The sequence below is a fragment of the Mustela lutreola genome, chromosome 3 (genome assembly GCF_030435805.1).
Source record: "Mustela lutreola isolate mMusLut2 chromosome 3, mMusLut2.pri, whole genome shotgun sequence".
NCBI classification, from domain to species: domain Eukaryota; kingdom Metazoa; phylum Chordata; class Mammalia; order Carnivora; family Mustelidae; genus Mustela; species Mustela lutreola.
Genome location: NC_081292.1, coordinates 67,598,927 through 67,619,243, shown reverse-complemented (window position 1 = coordinate 67,619,243; position 20,317 = coordinate 67,598,927). Strand labels below are relative to the sequence as shown.

The following is a 20,317-nucleotide window of genomic DNA, read 5'->3' as shown; positions in this document are numbered from 1 at the left end:
AATTCTTTCCACATTAAACTCTTAACATTAGAGCTAACATTAAAAAAAAAAACTGAAACCAGAAACATTTAACTATTTAGTAAATAATCAAGAGTCATCCCCATAACCACCCACCATGTACCCCTCCCCCACAAAAAACAAAGGAGGGAACTTCATTCAGTTGCATTCAGTTGCACGAAATGCACGAAAGTGCATACTTACCCTAATTACTGAGAACGTCATTAATCAATCGTCACACTAACTTTTATAAAACCATTAACTGATATCAATATAATTCAGGATGTAGAATAAAGCTAAAATGGAAAGTAAAAAGAAAGGGATGCCAAAATAAGAGAGGGGAGGATGCTCAGAGAGAAACTTATAGCTTAAAATGCTTTATTAGAACACAGAAGTTTATAAACAAGAATCTAAGCTTCTACATAAAGAACCTATAAAGAAAAGGGCAAATTAAACCCAAAGCAAGCAAAAAGAAGGAAAAAATAAATGTAAAAGCAGAAATCAATGAAACTGACAGAAAACCTGTGAAACAAATGCTGTTTCTTTGAAAAGATCAGTAAAACTGATAAACCATTAGCTGGATTGCTCAGCAAAAGAAGAGAGGCACAAATTGCCCATACCAGAAATGAAAGAGCTACAGACCTTTCAGATATTAAATGGACAGCAAGGGAATATTATGAACAATTTTAGTCAATAAAATTGGATGAAATGGAAAGACTTCTTGAAAGACAAAACTAACAAAACTAACAAAGCTTACTCAAAAAAAAAAAAAAAAAAAAAGACACAAATCTTAAGAGGATTCTATTAAATGAATTAAATTCATAGCTAAAAACTGTCCAGCAAAGATAACTCCAAGCACAGATGGGTTCTCTGGTGAATTCTACCAGTTAAGAAAGAAATTACTGTATCAAAGTATTACAAATCTACCAGAAAACAGAAGAGAAGCAAACACTTCCCAACTCCATTTTATGAAGCCAACATTATCCTGATTAAGTAGTCATTTTAAGAAAACTACATATCATTATGTCCCAAGAACACAGATGCAAAACTCTCAACAAAATATGTCTGAATTTGAATCCAGACATGCATAGTTGGTTCAACATCCAAGAATCAATCAGTGTAATTCACCCTAACAATAAACTAAACAGAAAAACCATAAGATCATTTCAATAGATGCAGGAAAAGAACACCTGATAAAATTCAATATCCATTCAAAATATAAACTCTCAGTACACTATCAACAGAATGGAATGTCCTCAACCTGATAAAAGGGCATTTCTGGAAAACCTACAGGCTGAATTGCTTTCAGGAACAAGACAAGGATGTCTGCTCTCACCACACCTATTCAGCAATAAACTTATAGCCACTGCAATAAGGCAAGTGAGAGAAATACAAGGCATACTGACTAAAAAGGAAGAAATAAAACTGTCTTGTCTTTGCAAAAGACATGCTGACCTACATAGACAATTCCACAGAATCTGCTACTAGAATATGTGCATATAAAAAGGTCACAGGATATGAGGTCTTGGCTCTGGGTGGCTCAGTTAGTTGAGTATCCGCATTCAGCTTGGGTCATGGGCTCAGGGTCCGGGGACTGAGCCCCGCATCAGGCTCTCTGCTCGGTGGCAAGTCGGCTTCTCCCTCTCCCTCTCACTCTGTGACCTCTCTCTGTGCTCTCTCAAATGAATGAATAAAATCTTCTAAAAAAATTAAAAACCAATCTTCTCTCTTTTTTAAAGGTTTTACTTATTTATTTGTCAGAGAGAACACAAGAAGGAGGGAACAGCAGGCAGAGAAAGAGGCAAGTGGAGGGAGAAGCAGGATCCCCACCGACCAAGGAGCCCAATGCGGCCCTCAATCCCAGGGTCTTGAGATCATGACCCGAGCAGAAGGCAGACACCCAGTGGATTGAGCCACCCAGGCATCCCTAAAAACCAATCTTATTTTCTATACTAGCAAAGAACAAAAGGAGTTGGAATTTAAAAAAAAAAAACAAAAAAACATTTATTTATTTGAGAGAGAGAAAGAGCAAGAGAGAGAGAGAGAGAGCAGGGGTGGGGAAGGGCAAAGAGAGAGAGAGAGAAAGTACTAAATAGACTCGGCGCTGAGTGCAGAGGCCAACATGGGGCTCAATCTCACTACCCTGAGCTGACTGACAACCTGAGCCAAAGCTAAGGGTCCAATGCTTAACTGACTGCACCACTGAGGCACCCCAGGAAATTGGAATTTTAAAAAAGTATCTTTTACAACAGCATTCCCAAAACATGAAATATTTAGGTATAACTCTAAGAAAGGATATGTAGAACTATATGCTGAAAATTATAAAATTTTGATCAGAGAAATTAAAGAACACTTAAATAAATGGAGAAATACAGTATTTTCATGAATCAGAAGATTCGATGTAAAAATATCTTCACCTTCAATTTGATCCTCAGAGTCCATAAATCACAATAAAAATCCCAGCAGACTTTTTTGCAGAAACTGTCAAGATGATTCTAAAATTTATATGAATAAGCAAAGCACCTAGAATCCCAAAAATTTTTTTTGGAAAAGAATAAATAAAGAAGTTTGCAACTGACATGGATAGAGCTAGAGAGAGTTTTATGCTAAACGAAGTAAGGTAAAGAACAATGAATACCATTTGATTTTACTCAAGTGGAATTTAAGAAACACAACAAATGAGCAAAGGGTAGAAAAAGGGTGGGGAAAGCAAGAGAGGCAAACCAAGAAACAGAGCCTTAACTGTAGAGAGTAAACTAATGGCTACCAGAAGGGAGGTAGGTGGGGGAATGAGTCAGATAGGTGATGGGGATTAAGGAGTGCACTTGTGATGAGCACCAAGCGTTGCATGGAAGTGTGGAATCACTATATTGCATACCTGAAACTAATATTACATTCACTATATGTTAACTAACTGGAATTTAAATAAAAACTTTAAAAAATAGAAAAGAATAGATGGAAGACTCATAATAACTGATATCAAGAATTACCATATGGATACTTTCATCAAGACAAGTTATTGGTGAAAGGAGAGACATACATCAACAAATCAGAAAACAATCTCTAAAAATAGATCCACACATATACAGTCAATTGATTTTTTTTTTTTTTTTAAATATTTTATTTATTTATTTGACAGAGAGATCACAAGTCGGCAGAGAGTCAGGCAGAGAGAGAGAGAGAGAGCGAAGCAGGCTCCCGCTGAGCAAAGAGCCCGATGCGGGGCTCGATCCCAGGACACTGAGATCATGACCTGAGCCGAAGGCAGCGGCTTAATCCACTGAGCCACCCAGGCGCCCCAGTCAATTGATTTTTTAAAATAATTTTAATGATGCTATATTTCCCATATACTTCACCCTTTTCAACTGTATGATCCATGGTCAACTGATTTTTTTTTTAAGATTTTATTTATTTATTTAACAGAGAGAGATCACAAGTAGGCAGAGAGGCAGATAGAGAGAGAGGAGGAAGCAGGCTCCCTGCTGAGCAGAGAGCCTGATTCGGGACTCAATCCCAGGATCCTGAGATCATGACCCCAGCCGAAGGCAGCGGCTTAACCCACTGAGCCACCCAGGCGCCCCTGGTCAACTGATTTTTGATGATTTTTGATGAATAAACAATGCTGGGACAATTGGATATCTATACATTAAAAAATGAACCTCAACTCATACCTTGCAACATATTAAAAAAATCAACTTGAAATAGATCATAAGCCTAATATAAAACCTAAAGCTATAAAACTGATACAAGAAAGCACAGAAGAAAATTTTGTCACCTTTGACTGGGCAAAGATTTTTTTGGACAGGACACAAAAAGTATAAAAGGAAAAAACTGTTAATAAGTTATCAAAATTAGAAATCTCTGATCTTCAGAAGATACTGTTAAGAGAATGAAAAGCCAAACTACAAACTGGGAAAAAATATTTGCAAAACACTTACCTGATAAATGATGTGTGTCAGAATATATAAAGAACTCTCAAAACTCAACTAAAAAGAAGATTCAAACCAATTTAAAAATGAGCAAAAGAAGGAGGAAGCAAATAAGCATATGAGCAGATGCTCAACATCATTAGATATTAGGGAAATGCAAATTAAAACCACCTAATAAAATAGTCTTAAAACCAAAACTGATACTACCAAGTACTGATAAGGAAGAGAGAAACTGGAACTCCAACACAGTAATAAGGAATATAAGAGTCCAGCTACTTTGGAAAATGGTTTCCAAGTTTCTTATAAAGATAAGCCTGTATCTTACCATATGACTTACCATCTGACTCAGCAATCCCACTCCTAGGTGTTTACAAAAGGAAAGTGAAACATATGTCCACACACAAAGACCTATACACAAATGTTTACAATGGCCTTATACATAGGAACTCAAAACTGAAAATCACCCGAATGTCCTTCAATCAGTTATAGATTTTCAAAAATATGATACATCCACACAAAGGAATACGACTCAGCTATATGAGAAAATAAACTAATATAAGCAACCAGACAGACGAATCTCAAAAGCAGTAAGGTAGAACAGAAATTGGCAATTTTCTTCCTGTAATGGAGCAATACAGTAAATACTTTAGGTTTTCAGACCATATAGTTTCTGCCACAACTATTCAATTCTGCCATTGTAGTATGAAAACAGCTAGGTAAACATGAGTGTGGCTGTAATTTTGGGGTGGGTTGTTTGTTTTTTGGTGGTTTTTTTGCTGTTTTCTGAGAAAACTTTATATATACAGGTAGCAATTTCTTACTATATATATATATATATATATATATATATATATATAAAATTTATATATAACAACAACATTATATATACAGGCCTGATATGGTACCTGGAGAAGTAGTTTGCCAACCCCTGTGCTAAATCCAAGAAGCCAGACACAAAAGGTTATATTCATCCATTTATATGGTGATATGGAAAAGGCAAAAACATAAAGAGACAAAAAAAAATCAGTGGTTGTCAAGTCAAGGCCTAGGGGTAGGAGTAAGGGATTACTTAGAAAGAGGCACAGGGCAACTTTTTGGAACGATGGCAATACTCTATATCTTGATTGTGGTGGTAGCTACATGGCCATATATGTTTGTCAATATTCACATATCTTTGTATCTACAAAGGGTGAATTTTACTGTATGCAAATTATGCTTCAAGAATCCTGTCTTAGGGAGGGAGGAAGGTAGAGAGGAAGGAAGAGAGGGAGGGAGGGAAGAAGGGAGGATAAGGTAAGATCAAGGAAGAAAGGAAGGAAACCAGTCAGCCAGTCATTCTTTGGTCCCTGATTCAAATAAACTGAAAGAAAACAAAAAAATTTTTTGAGACAATCAAAAATCAAGTAATTAAAACACTGACTGGGTATTTGGTGATGTTTTAAAAATTATTTTTCATATTTTTCATATGTGATAATCACATTATAGGTTTTTTTTAAAGTTCTTACTTTTAGAGATACACACTGAAATTCTTACAGATGAAATTATATTATATCTGGGATTTATTTTAAAATAGTCCAGTGAGGGGAATAGAAGTATTGATAATTTTTGAAGCTGAGTGGGTAAATAGGGGTTCATTATATTATTCTGCTACTTTTATGTATGTTTGAACATTTCTACAACAGCAAAGTTGGTTGGTTTTTTTGAAGAAAGAAAAAAAAGGTGTGTAAGAGATACAAACCATAAATAGTGATTATGCAGTTAATGTATACAGAGGTTAGGTAGGTGAAAAAATGAGAAAAGCTAGAGTGATAAAGTCTGGGGCCAAATCATTCACATCAACTCTGAAAAAACATTTGAGGTAAACACACACACTGCTCATCATTCTCTTAAGACCATAAAACTGAAGATACAGTTGTATACTTTCACATATCTTTATAAACAATGCATACACAATGTGGAAAGAAGTTAGATATAAAATGAGCAATTTCTTAAAATCCATAAAACACTGAGGTATATAATAACAGCCAAAACACAACAACAACAACAAAAGTACTGTACTTTCTGGTTCTGGTATAGTCACTACTATTATAACCAAATCTGTTTCTAATTTCAAATTCTGTCTTTAGTTATTAAGAACTGTATACAGAATTTAATGAGAAAATAGCAGCAAGAAAGTAATAGGAGACTTTTTAGTAATATTATAGCAGAAAAAACAGCTGATGATTTCAGAAAAATCTGTTTTGACTAGGCAAAGAAGAACTGCTGAAGAAGAACATATACAAAAAACTGCTGTTGGAAATAGCTTTAGAATATCTGACCTTCTTAATCTTACAACAGCCTAAGTGGAGATATTATCTAAGAATAAAATCAGATATTAACTATACCCATGGTTTTCTTCATAATATTGTAGAATACTCCACCCTGCTGGAACATGTGAGGAAGCCCCTTTGCATAAGACCACACATCTTCTCCTGTAAAATAAAAACAGATATAGTATTAGCAACAAACAAAAGAGTTCAACCCAAGGTTGCTTAATGATTAACCTCAAACAGAGATTGCAGAGCAGATCTAAATGAGTGACAGTGCTTGGTGTAATATAAAGAGATGATACGGAGTGATGAGACTGTGACAAACTAGAAAATCCATGGCCCATCAAAGGTGGCAGCCACTACCAAGTGCTGTCATGAAGAGTATAGGCCCAATATTTTAAGACCATACGGCTTTTCAGAAGCCAGAAACCTCAGTTTTTCATGTGAAGTCTCCCAATTTTTAAGTGTAGGAACTAATTAAAAAATGTCTTTAAAACTACATGAGTCAATACTGGGCATATTAAACAAAATATATCTGAAGACACCAACTCAAAGGAAAGTAGTTCATAACCTTGAACTAGAGGAACAAAGAAGGTTATTGAAAGATACTTATTTTTAACAAGTAGAACACAGAAATGTGTATTCTCTATTTGTTTCAACCAAATAAAAAATAGATGAAAGGGTCTAGGGAGAAAAGTAAATAGGTAGACTAAAGATAAGTAATTAATGTTGTATTGTGTTATTCCAAAGTTGACTTTCTTAAAAAGAAATTTAGGGGGAAAATGCCTTGTTGAAGAGATTCAGAATAACCTTTAGAAGTCTACAAAATGTCCACAAGCAAATGACCATTTCACAAAAAAATTTTTTAAGAACATCCTTGGCAGTGACTATTTCAATAAGAAGTTTCAAATAAAAAGACCGATAGTCACTGTTCAAAAAAATTAGTGAAGAAAAGAAGAACATAAAAATTAGTTAATTTTGAGGGTGCTGGGTGGCACAGTTGGTTAAGCATCAGACTCTTGGTTTCGGTTCAGGTTATGGCATTGTGGGGTCAAGCCCTGCATCAGGCTTCACACTCAGCTCAGCATGATGCCTGCTGGGGATTCTTTCTCTCCCTCAAATGAATTTTTTTTTAAGATCTATTTATTTATCTTTTTAACAGAGAGAGCACAAGCAGGGGGAATGGCAGGCAGAGGAAGAGGAAGAAGCAAGCTCCCAACTGAGCAGGGAGCCCAATGCAGGGCTCAGTCACAGGACCCCAGGATCATGACCTGAGCTGAAGGCAGATGCTTAACGGACGGAGCCACCCAGGTGCCCCAATAAATGATTTTTTAAAAAATTACTTTTGGTTTGTGGAATGATTGTTTTTGTTTCTTTATACTTTCATTATTTTCTAATCTGATAATGATAATACTATATTTACAGTCAGGACATTTTTTTAGTTAATCTTAACAAAGAAAGATCAATTTTTATTTTTCATACTAGAAAATTTTACTGGATCTCACTTTTGAATGAAGGTTACTAATGATGTGGCTTAATCATTATATACATGCAATCTCTCAGAGCTCTAACCCCTTCCCACATTTATAAACAGGAATACAAATTTGCATGGCAGTTGGCTAAAGTTTAGAGTACTCAATACATCAGTTTAAAGTTTGCAAATTTTAAAAGCCTTGGCCCTTAAAGTTTCAGTTAACTAGAACATTTACTTAAACACAAACACTTCATTCACTAATGATACAGTATCACTGGAATATGGCTAAATTTAAGGGTGGACATATGAATTTGATTTTAAATTTTGAATATTAGTAAAGCCTCCAAATACAAAATGTTAACAACTTGCAGTGTAAGTTCTGACTGTTGGACTTATAATTACATTTCATATGGATAACTACTTCTTTTTTTTTTTTAAAGATTTTATTTATTTATTTGACAGAGATCACAAGTAGGCAGAGAGGCAGGCAGAGAGAGAGAGGAGGAAGCAGGCTTCCCGCTGAGCAGAGAGCCCGATGCGGGGCTCGATCCCAGGACCCTGGGATCATGACCTGGGACGAAGGCAGAGGCTTTAACCCACTGAGCCACCCAGGCGCCCCTGGATAACTATTCCTATGGCAATAACCTTTCATTTATTTATCAGTGTTACCTTAAATGTACTAAGTATTTTATAAAATACTCAGAATATAATTTATTTGGAAAACACATAAAAATTATATAGTAGTGGAGCGCCTGGGTGGCTCAGTTGGTTAAACCTCTGCCTTTAGCTCAGGTCATGATCCTGGGGTCCTGGGATCAAGTCCCTCATTGGGCTCCTTGGTCAGCAAGGAGTTGGCTTCTCCCTCTTCCTCTGCCTGCTACTCCCCCTGCTTGTCTCTCTCTGTCAAATAAATAAATAAAAGCTTTAAAAAAATTATTTGGTAGCACTTAAATTTTTTTCTGGTAAAAGTCTGAATAGGTCTCAAAATAGTGAATTCTCCCGAACTGACCACCATTAAATACTAGTTAAAAAAATGACATTTCCTATCTTACTACTCCTTATTTAAGCAGGCAGAACTTCTTAAAGTAGAACTCTGCTGGAGTGTATCAACCTTGTTTTCATTCTATCCCTCTAAGGATCCTTTTAAAAAAATTATTCCTAAAGATCCCTTTAAAACATTTTGCTGAGCAGCCTCCTCCATGGCACTTGAGTACTACAGAGAGACAGATATACTGTTTATCTATTTATGTACTACAGTATATCAGAGTTTTACTCATTAAATAAAGATTTTGTTTACCCTCTCTCAAGAACTTCACCCCCCTTCAAAAGCAGTATGTGGCCTCTTTGAGTATGCATGCTCTGTTGCTTTAAGGGAAGGATAAATAAATTGAAACCTCTATTATCTACCCAGCTTTGAGCAGGCACTTTACATAGTTTAGTTTTTCATCACAATGAAGTTCTATTTTACAGAAAAGAAAACAAACTAAGCAATTTTTCCAAGATCGAACAGCTTGTAAGTGGTAGAGACAGGGCTTGAATCCAAAGCTTAAGCCATCCCTTTCCACTGATACTAAACCTTTACCAGAGGTCAAATTGTGTTACAACATATATGACAGAACTATCCAGTTTTTTCTTACAGAAACACATGGCATGTAAAGAAGATGTGGGATACACACACACACACACACACACACACACATAATGGAATACTGTGCAGCCATCAAAAAACAAAATCTTGCCATTTGCAATTAAGTGGATGGAACTAGAGGCTATTATGCTAAGTGAAATAAGTCAATCAGAGAAAGACAATTACTATATGATCTCACTGACATGAAGAATTTGAGAGGCAAGGTGGGGAGTCATGGGGGAAGGGAGGGAAAAATGAAAAAAGATGGGACCAGGGAGAAAGATAAACCCTAAGAGACTCTTAATCTCAGGAAACAAATTGAGGGTTGCTGGAGGGGTGGGGTGGGAGAGATAGGGTGGCTGGGTGATGGATATCGGGGAGGGTATGTGCTATGGTGAGTGCTGTGAATTGTGTATGACTGATGATTCACAGACCTACAGCCCTGAAACAAGTAATACATTATACATTAACTTAAAAAAAAAAAAAAAAAGGAAAGAAAGAAAAAGAAATCCATGGTATCAACAACTGGTGGGGGAAAAAAATAGACAAATTATTTCCTTTGGTATACAAATACTTCCACTAAGTCATGTTTGTTGGTAACAGAACCAAAAAAAAAGAGATTAGAGATCAGGAAGCAGGAATTGTTACACTCTGCACAAGTGCCCAATCAGCACCATACTGCTCTCCATTGCATTTGCCCTCATCAGGTCTATAATTACCTGGTTCAGGCCTGTCTCCTGCCTGCAATACCGCCATCAGCTCCTAACTAGCTTTCTCTCCAATCCTGTTCTCCTTAAATATCTCCTCCTTCTGAGTCATACCTTTAATGGTTCCCCAAAACCATACCATAAAGTGCAAGTTCCTTTTTCATGGCAGATAAAGGCACTCAAAGAGTCATCTTTGCATTCTCTCCTATCTCACATCTCTCACTGCACCGTAACTTCACTTTTACAAAGCAACACCACCAAACTGGTCTGGTTCCCAAAGGTCAATAATTGCTATATATTCTTTAAAACACAATTCAGGTGTCACTTCCTCTTGGATTCTTCAGAGAGGCAGGTAAGTAGACAACTGCCTTGCTACTCCTATACAGGAGATGAGCACCACAGCCCTCACTGCCCTGCAGATTAATTTACTGTGCTTTTCTGCTTCCCCTTCTAGACTGGCTTCTTGAAGTCAGGAAAAGGTCAGTGGTCTATGTGACTTCTATTCCCAGGGCCTGACACAGTGCTAGGTAGAACAGCGCTCTCAACATGCACTGAAAGAATCTAAATGAATGAACAGCATAAATGAGGTTTTTTCCTTTTAACAGTGCCTAAAAGAAGTTCAGAAAAACTTAAAAGAAGCTGCACAATGGTAACTGTTCTTCAGTATTAATATGAATAAAATACAACTAATGGAACCATCTATACCTCTTCATGATTCTAATAAAAAAAAAAATGACAGCAAAAATGAAAGGGAAGGGCGCCTAGGTGGCTCAGTGGGTTAAAGCCTCTGCCTTCGGCTCAAGTCATGATCTCAGGGTACTGGGATCAAGCCCCGCATCGGGCTCTCTGCTCAGCAGGGAGCCTGCTTCCTCCCCCTCTCTCTGCCTGCCTCTTTGCCTACTAGTGATCTCTGTCAAATAAATAAATAAAATCTTAAAAAAATGAAAGGGAAGACTTTCAGTTACAAGTTTCCAGTTTATCAAATGTTATGAGGATGTAATATACACCATGTACATATTAACTATAGTTAGTAATACTATATTGTATATTTGAAAGTTACTAAAAGAGTAGACCTTACCAAAAAAAAAGGAAAGAATTATTTTCTACCATTCCATTAGAAAGCAAACTCAAAGAGAACAGGAATATCTTGGTAAAGCATGTAGCAAATATTATATTAACTCATATTTTTGTTAGTCCCCAATTAATTTTACTTTATAATTCATCTGTTTCTTCACAGTAAACAATAAAGTATTTATATCCAACACACTGTGTATAGATATAAATGTAGAAAGTATATACCACCATCATCAATAACCTCTGTTCACATTTCATCTTCCTCAAATCCTTCCTCCTGAAAGTCTTTAGTTCTCCTACCTAAATAGTAGTTATAAATGGCAGTAGTATTACAGATGGTTTTTCTTACGCTTTATCTGACTTGTTTCCTCTTGAAGAGGTAATTTTTAACTTTCAAAAAGTATGTTAAAGTGAAACACTTTTTAAAATATCACACTTGGGTGTTGAATTTGCTAAGTTCTTTATAGATTTTGGACACTAGTCCTTTAGATGTCCATCCATAGATGAATGGATCAAGAAGATGTGGTATATATACACAATGGAATACTACGCAGCAGCCATCAAAAGAAATGAAATCTTGCCATTTGCGACAACATGGATGGAACTAGAGCGTATCATGCTTAGCGAAATAAGTCAAGCAGAGAAAGACAACTATCATATGATCTCCCTGATATGAGGAAGTGGTGATTCAACATGGGGGCTTAAGTGGGTAGGAGAAGAATAAATGAAACAAGATGGGATTGGGAGGGAGACAAACCATAAGTGACTCTTAATCTCACAAAACAAACTGAGGGTTGCTGGGGGGAGGGGGTTTGGGAGAAGGGGGTGGGATTATGGACATTGGGGAGGGTATGTGCTTTGGTGAGTGCTGTGAAGTGTGTAAACCTGGTGATTCACAGACCTGTACCCCTGGGGATAAAAATATATGTTTATAAAAAATTAAAAATTAAAAAGAAAAAAAAATATCACATTTTTCTAGCTTTTACTACTACTAATAAAACCATGGTGTTAAAGTGGGCTTAAAAGCTCACCATTCCAAATTTCTTAGTGAATTTTTAAAAAGCCAATTTGAAGTTTTACTTTGAAATTTATGAAGTGAGCAAATTTTAAAATCTAACATCTATATGAAATAAAGATGTTTTTAGTGAGGTATAATTGACAGACATTACATTAGTTTCAGGTGTACAACAGCGAGCGATTTGACAACTCTATAGATTATGCTATGCACACAACAAGTGTAGCTCCATCTGTCACCATACAACACTATTACAATACCATTGACTATATTCCCTATACTGTACCTTTCATTCCCACGACATTCATTCCATAACTGGAAGCTGTACCTCCCACTCCTCTTCATCCATTCTGCTCACTCCTCCCAACCCCATGACCATTAGTTTGTTTTCTGAATTTATGGGTCTGTTTCTTTTTTGTTTTTTAGATTCCACATATAAATAAAATCATATGGTATTTTTTTTTTTTTTGTCTGACTTATTTTACTAAGCATAATACCCTGTAGGTCCATCCATGTTTTCACAAATGGCAAGATCTCATTCTTTTTCTATGGCTGAGTAACGAAATGAAATATCTTTTTAGGGGCATCTGGCTGGCTCAGCTGAAAAAGCACTGCAACTCTTGATCTTGGGGTTGTGAGTTTGAACCCAGAGTTGGTTGGTAGAGAGTACTAAATAAATAAACTTAAAAAAGAAAGAAGAAATACATTTTTAAAGACTCTCCCCCCAAAATACCTAAAATTAACTCTGAACTCAAGTATCTATGACCATAAAATAAACTGGCCAAAATGTAAATTTAAAGTACAGACATGAGACTATTTCTACTAGAAATAATCCTAAAGCTATTGGTTAACTGAAAGAATTGTTGCCATATCTCCACCCTTCCTGCAGATCTTCCCATCTAAAAATATATCTGCCTTATCAACAGTCAAAACCATTTCTAAGAAAGGCATGGCTGTTCCTCTCCTTAGACTGAGTCCCTGAAGTGTAACCAACCCATACAACTTTTAGTGTCATCGTTAGCATTAAAAGATGCATACATCATACATATACAGGCACGCAAACCTGTATGTAAATGTTTACACACACACACACACACACACACAGAGTACGATTTTCTCTAGGAAATAAAAATGTTAAAGACAATGATCATATTTTACTTCATATATGTTTGAATTCTTTGAATATTTAAAAATATTCATATTTTAAAATATTCATATTTCTTCATATTTTTTCAATTACAAGATTATATTAAGAAAAATAAAAGGTGCCAAAGTAGTTGAGTACAAAAAGGAATAGAATCAATGTTTATACTATATGATAGTATATAGTATATGTGCTGCTGAAGCGAGCACCAAAGTATGATAGTATAAATTCATGTGTAACATACATTTATCTTAAGATATATCTATATGCATTTTTCAGGAAGATAAATGATATTAAAAATCAAACAAGTTTCTCAACTCCTGAAAGGCTGCTAACCTTATAGTGAAGTGGGGTAAATATCACAAGCAATTCAATTCTGTTAAAGCAACGCCAAGCTGACAGACTCTTTTTCACAAATTTGTCTTTATCTTTGGAAAAAGAATATTAACTCGAAACTTAGTGGAATACACTACTAAGAAAAAAGAAACTAGCTTAGTACTTATGATCAATGATATATCATGCCTACCACAAAGAGAATCCACCTAAAAACGGTCTACAATGGGGTACCTGGGTGGCTCGGTGGGTTAAAGCCTCTGCCTTTGGCTCAGGTCATAATCCCAGGGTCCTGGGATCAAGCCCCGAATTGGGCTTTCCGCTCTGCAGGGAACCTGCTTCCCCGCTCTCTGTCTCTGCCTGCCTCTCTACCTACTTGTGATCTCTGTCTGTCAAATAAACAAATAAAATCTTTAAAAAAAAAAATCTACGAAAAAATTTAATAAGATATTTTGTAATGCCAAAGTCACTCACATATAAATAATGAAGATGACAGTCTGCAAAAATTGCTCAATAGTCTGCATAAAGTAGATTAAAATGTGAAATATTACAGGTAGAACATTATTTCATTTTAAACTACCATCATATATTCAAAGTGACTAGTTTCATGAATGGTTCATACTGAGCAAAGGACTGATGCATTTGTTGATACAAATAAATAATAATTACAATGCCCTCAGTTGAGATCCTGCAGGTAAGTTTCTGGAGGGCAAGATCTATGTCGCATTCATCTTTGTATCTCCAGCACAATCTCTAGCTCTGCATTCATTCATTCATTCATTCAACAATTTATTTGACATCTAATAAGTGCCAGGCCCTACACTTACATATCAGCAGCTTAGCTCATATCTGGTAATTCACAAAGTAATTTCTGCATTTTGAATTTGCCATCTTCTAAATAAGCCCTGTCATTTTCCTTTTTCCAGCCCTCTCCAAACTAAACTTAGTTCTCCAGCACTCTTTACAAAAGGTTGTATATGTGTGCATGTGTTTGTGTGTGTGTGTGTGTGTGTGTATACACACAAATACACAAGCATATATATGTATATACACACATATATCCCCAAATGGACATTTTACCACCACATCACTTTTTATTAGAATATCTTCTAGGGGTGCCTGGTTGGCTCAGGCGATTGGGCATCCCACTCTTTATTTAGGTTCAGGTCACAGTCTTGGGGTCATGGGACTGAGTCTGCATCGGGTTCTGTCCTGGGCATGGAGCCTGCTTGGGATTCTTTCTCCCTCTCCCTCTGGCCCTCTACCCCCACTTGTGCTTTCTCTAAATTAAAAAAAAAAAAAAAAAAAAAAAAAAAAAAAAGATTATTTTCTACATAATTCAAATAGTTATAGAAAATCAGAAGGTTAAAAAAAATGAATGTTTACAGAGGTTACTAACACAGGCCAGGTACTCTCCTATTATTTTATAGCAGAAAATCTCTCAAGTGCTACAGTATGAAATTAATAAAACACTCTTTATGCTCAAATTTTGTTGGGAATAGATTTAAACAGATGTATGGGTTTAGAGTGGCAGCAACATAAATGTTGGAGGTAAAGAGGGAAGAGATAATAACAAGAAGACATTATCTTGTTGAACTCATTGCAGTCCAAAGTCTAGTATTCAGATATTCAGGTCCAGAAACCTCAACCTAAACTCAAAAAGTGAGTAATTATAAACCAGAACTATATTTTACTGATTTTCATCACAAAATATATTACTATACTGATCAGACTTTAAAGTACTGATCATAGTCTCGCTCTTGCCAATTTATTTATCTACAATGGAGAACATAGCCTTCTAAGTGAACATAATCTTTATCTGCACTCTCACCTGTCCCTCAATACTTTTATCAGGAAGTTAAATGAGTGCTTAGAATAGATACTTGATGAATAAAGAATCACTGAATGATACAGTTCTTTCAGCCAGGCCATGGTGAGGACTGATGAAATATTCCCACCCTTAGAGATTACCTTTCTAGTTACCAGAATTTTCATGAACCCCAGATGATGTATCTTTTCCCTTTGTACAGCAGTGTGTAAACAGTGCCAAATTCTGCTTTTCAGTTCTTTTTCAATGTTCAATGCTGACCATCCATTCCATTTCTGCTGACATAGCCTTTCTTTAAACATGTTAATGTCATCTATTTAATCCAATCAAAAACATTTCAAAGTGCCTACAATTTGCTGGGCACTCTACTAGGTACCGAGCATCCAAGGTTAGATAAGAGATGAGCTACATCCTCAACAGTTCACCTTTTATTGCGGAAGACCTTCTCTTTCCTGTTTTTCACCTGGGAGAGCGCCAGTTTTTAAAGTACCTTCTGCATATACCTAATTTTAGCCATTCTCTAATGATGTTATTTAATTTTCAGAGTTCTAGGAGTATTTTAGTGTTGCCCTGGTACCAACTACAAAGGGTATTTTGTAGAGAAGAGGCAACTAAAGTCTTGGGGAGTTAAGCAGCTTGCCTGATCCACCAAGTTAGTAAGTAGTGGAGCCAAGATTTAAATTCTAGGTCTTTCTGACTCCAAAGATCACATGATCTTTCCTCTATTTCATGAAGTGTCTAAGAAACCAGAAACTGAGAGAAATATACAGTGCCTAATACATTTCTTGACATATCCCTCAATTCTATGGCTATGTCTGCCAAAATAAAATCAGCAATATCAGTATCAAGTTATAAATGTGTACAGAGCTTTTAGATTGCCTATTAACTTCTAGGCCCACAAATTTAACAAGCCAGGAATAAATAATCTTCATTTTCGTAGGTCAAGGCCCAATTCACTGATATTTACTACTCTTAGAAAACAGAATCAAACCCAGATCACTTTTCCAGTTAAAAGCTCTAATCTCAGCAAAAATAAGGCTCTTCTAATATGTAATATAAATTTTAATTCTACTTTAAGCCTTAGTAAAGCATATTAAGAGTGATTTTAAAAACAAAGACTAAGCAAATAAACATGTTAAAAGTGCACTGTTGGAGCATATCCCAAATTATCTAAAATCATCATGTAATTTGGTTGATATTTTTAATTTATGCTGAATTATTAAAAAGAAACACTTCTTAAGCAACCCCATTAACATCTACCTCTGTTTTATTTCTCATGAGTTTATAATAGCTCATTACAATCGATGGCATAGAGTCAGTAAGCATAGGAATTACTTAAACACAAATCCTAACATACAAATAAAAATGTGATGAACTGGAAAAGGAAGAGCAGGAAATGGAGGGCAGAGACTATTAGGTGGGAGTGCAGTGAGAATATAAACACCAGAAACTGCAATTCATCAAACAGGAAGTCCTGAAATCACATGACATGCAGGAAAAGAAAATTTTAAAAATAAATGAAAAGGGACAAAGTGGGCAAGCTCAATAGAGCCCGGGGAGGGGAGGGAATATTTTTAAAGGTTTTAAACAGAGGCATTATAAGGCTATAAAAAAAAAAATCACAACAATAAATTATATTGAAATAATCTGGTGACAGTTAAGGGACTACTTTCACTTTCTTAAGTTATGTTGTCCTAAATATTTAATCAGTAGAGAATCATGCTAACATATATCCATTATCTGTTAAAAAAACAAAACAAAACAAAACTGAAGAAAATAATCTCCTCCTAAACTTTATATATAATCAATTGATGACTAAATTTTTTTTCCCACAAAGACAACAGAAAAACTCAATGCATTATATTCACAATTAAGAAATAACTATCTAGGTTAAAATGATCTTACCCATTAATGTTGCTAAAAGACACAAGGAGTACATTTCTTTGTCAGCTTGCTCCTGAAGTTCCTTAGATAGTTTACCAGTAACGGCAATCTCTTCTTGTCTCACAGTGTGGGCTGAGTGTGCTGCAGCAGACTGACCACCTTCTGCTTTACTTTTTAGAATCTCTATTGTAATTCTGTCACCATGCTGCAAAGGAACTGGCTCCTTTTCCATTCCTGCCTGGGGTGGCATTAACTCTTTAGGAGGAAAGCCATAGCGAATACACTGTAAATAGGGAGGAATGTTAAATTCTCTGGCTATGCTTTCTTGAAGTTCAAAAAAGGTTGTTGAAGACTTAAGTGTAACCATGGACTGTCGTCCATCATTAGTTGTTATTCGGATCTTTTTCTCCTTAGAAGTCGTTGGTGAATAGGGAGCCTTGGTAGGGGTAGCAGGTGCAGAGGATGGACCATCACGAATGGTACTAGGAGAAACAGTCCTGGGCTGACCTTTTTGTTCTTGTTTTAACTTCTCTGTTTTCCGTTTCTGCATTACAGCAGCCTGTTCCGTAATATTCTGTTGAATAGTTCTTTCAGTTTTACTCATGTTTAACTCCTCCTTGTGCAAAGTTTTTGTTTTCTGTCCAGTAAGAATAATTTTAGTTGGGAGCTGAGACTCCGACTCTTGTCCTTGTACATCTCCGACTCTTTGGGCATGAGCACCATCTATATTTACAGGAGTATAATCATCAGGATTCTTTTTGGCAGTCTGATGCAATATAGTATGGACAACTTTCTGAACCAGGATTTCACTCCCAAATTCACCTGGAAAGTGCTTGGTAACAAGTTTCATTGCAACATCATAAACATTACTATTCAAAGATGAATCACTTTCATACTGGAACCAATATACTGTTTCTCTGACCACTCTTCCACCCCATTCCAAAGTAATAGGAAAAGCTTCTGGTAGATTGTCATACTCTTTACCATCCCAAAAATGTTTGAATCCACAACCACATTTGCCACCAGTGGACCTAGAATTAGTTCTGTCCCCATCCAAATATACAATAGACCCATCTCCTCTGACCCTTCGCACAGAAGTGCCATGGCACCAATTACAAGCTGTCAGGTTACTCAACCCATAGTCTGGTACCAGAACATCTTTCACTGAATCATATGAGCAAACTAAATTGTTCAAGGGAAAGCTATAATTTTTGTCAGGCCTCAGCTGTCCATGAGTACTTTTTGCCAGGTTATACAGTTTCCCTCCTGGAGCCAACCACTCTGGAGGAACATGAAGTTCAGAAAGGGCACCACAGAGCAAACATTTGTGAAGGCGATTATCCATTACTGCTTTTTTAGCAGCTGCTGTGACTTCTTCAGGCTGAACTCCTATCACCCCAGTCCTCCTGTAGAAATACTGATGGACATCAGCAACCAAACTAGGATGGATACCATGTTTGTCCATAAAGACTTCTTCCATAGCAGCAACAAGCCTAAGCAAATACTTATCCTGCAAACTTCTGTCTCCTCCAATAACACAACCACCATCTTCCTCAAGTTTAATGTACTTTTTAATAAGGTCCTGAGGCACACCCCAAGCTTTAGGCAGCAAATTCATAGGCAATTTGGGCAAAGCAGCCCCTTTTATGCCTACCAAGGGGATATAATGGTTTCTACCAGAGCTACTCCATGCAATACAGATTGGTTTGTTCAAATGACCATCTCTCCCTGTGCACTTCTCTGCAGGGATGAGCCCAGGCAGAAAGGTGGCTGAATAATCACCAGAGCTTCTCATGCCACTGAGAGAATCTAGCAGAATAATAGGGCGATGTAATACATTGGCAAGGCCAAATATGTGGATGTTCCTCAAGCCTAAGGGAACACCTTCAGGTGGTACAAACAGAGGGTCACACTCATTGATAATGTCCTCCCATTCAGCGGCATCAATGAAGTCATGGAACAGGGCTTGATACTGGGCCAGGTGCTGCTGAAAGTGTTGTTTAAGATTCTCTCTCAAGGCGTGCCAGAAGAGCTCCCGGCCTACTAGAGCCCGGGACACAGCATGCACCAAGCAGTGTCCATCCCCATCCACGTGAACTGGAATGAGGCATTCCTGGCTTTTATTGGCCCGCTTGATGTCCTCCAGAGTGTCATGCAAATATAGGAGGCTTCCGGAGCGGTCCTTGCCGTAGCCCACCGTGTTAACGTGCTCAGGTTCGATGAGGAAGGCGCGGTCACCGAGTAAAGCGCAATCGAACAGTTCACCCTGGTTCATGTCCCGGAGAAGCTTAGCCCTGCCTGTCTGTTTATCCATTCCATAGCGAGCTAATATGGGCGACAACAATTTGCAGTGGTAGTTAGAAAGGCCCATCACCTTTACCAGTTCCGTGTTCTTCTTGGGTGCCCCTGTCACCCCGAGCAGCGCGTTCCGCAGCAGGTTGTGTAGCACTACGTCCGGATCGGTCACCTCCTCCACCCCCAGCAGCTGTTGCTGCTCGTGCCGCTGTCCGCACTCGGTACACTCGATGCTGACAGAACCGGAGGCCGGGAAGAACAGACGCGCCTGGCACTTCGGATCCGGGCAGCTCCCGGAGAGGATTCTCCGGTCTCTCCGTTTCGAGAGCCCCCCCGGAGGAGCCGCCGCCGCCAGGGACGGCGGAGTCTGCGGAGCCTCAGGGGGAGGAGGTGGAGGCGGCAGCGGCGGCGGCGGCGGCGGCTGAGACATACCTCTCGGCTCTCGTGTCTCGCTCCGCGTCCCAAGCGACCCTCAAAGGCTCATAGCCCAGACCCCCCACCAGCCCGACTCTGTCCAGTTCAGGCCCAGGGCGAATCACTTTCCTTTCCCTACCAGCTCCTCCTCCTCCTAAGCGAAGGCGGAAGCGCCGGACGTTGTTTCTCTTCTTACTTCTCCACCGCCGTAGCCGTTGCCCCGAACGTAACGGCCACCACCCTACCCAGCACTCACACTCACTCACTCTCGCTCTCTCTCTCCCTCA

At 37.6% G+C, this 20,317-nt stretch overlaps 1 protein-coding gene across 1 annotated transcript in view; it reads right to left on the bottom strand.

Annotated features, from left to right (window-relative positions):
• Positions 1-20,303, bottom strand: part of VCPIP1 (valosin containing protein interacting protein 1) — a 31,270-nt gene extending 10,967 nt beyond the window's left edge. The window contains exons 1-2 of the mRNA XM_059166315.1: positions 17,343-20,303; positions 6,311-6,397 (exon numbers count right to left, since the gene is read on the bottom strand). Of these exons, the coding sequence (XP_059022298.1) occupies positions 6,311-6,397; positions 17,343-20,046 (2,791 nt within the window). The 5' untranslated portion in view covers positions 20,047-20,303. The remainder of the gene's footprint in view (positions 1-6,310; positions 6,398-17,342) is intronic.
• Positions 20,304-20,317: the final 14 nt, after the last annotated feature.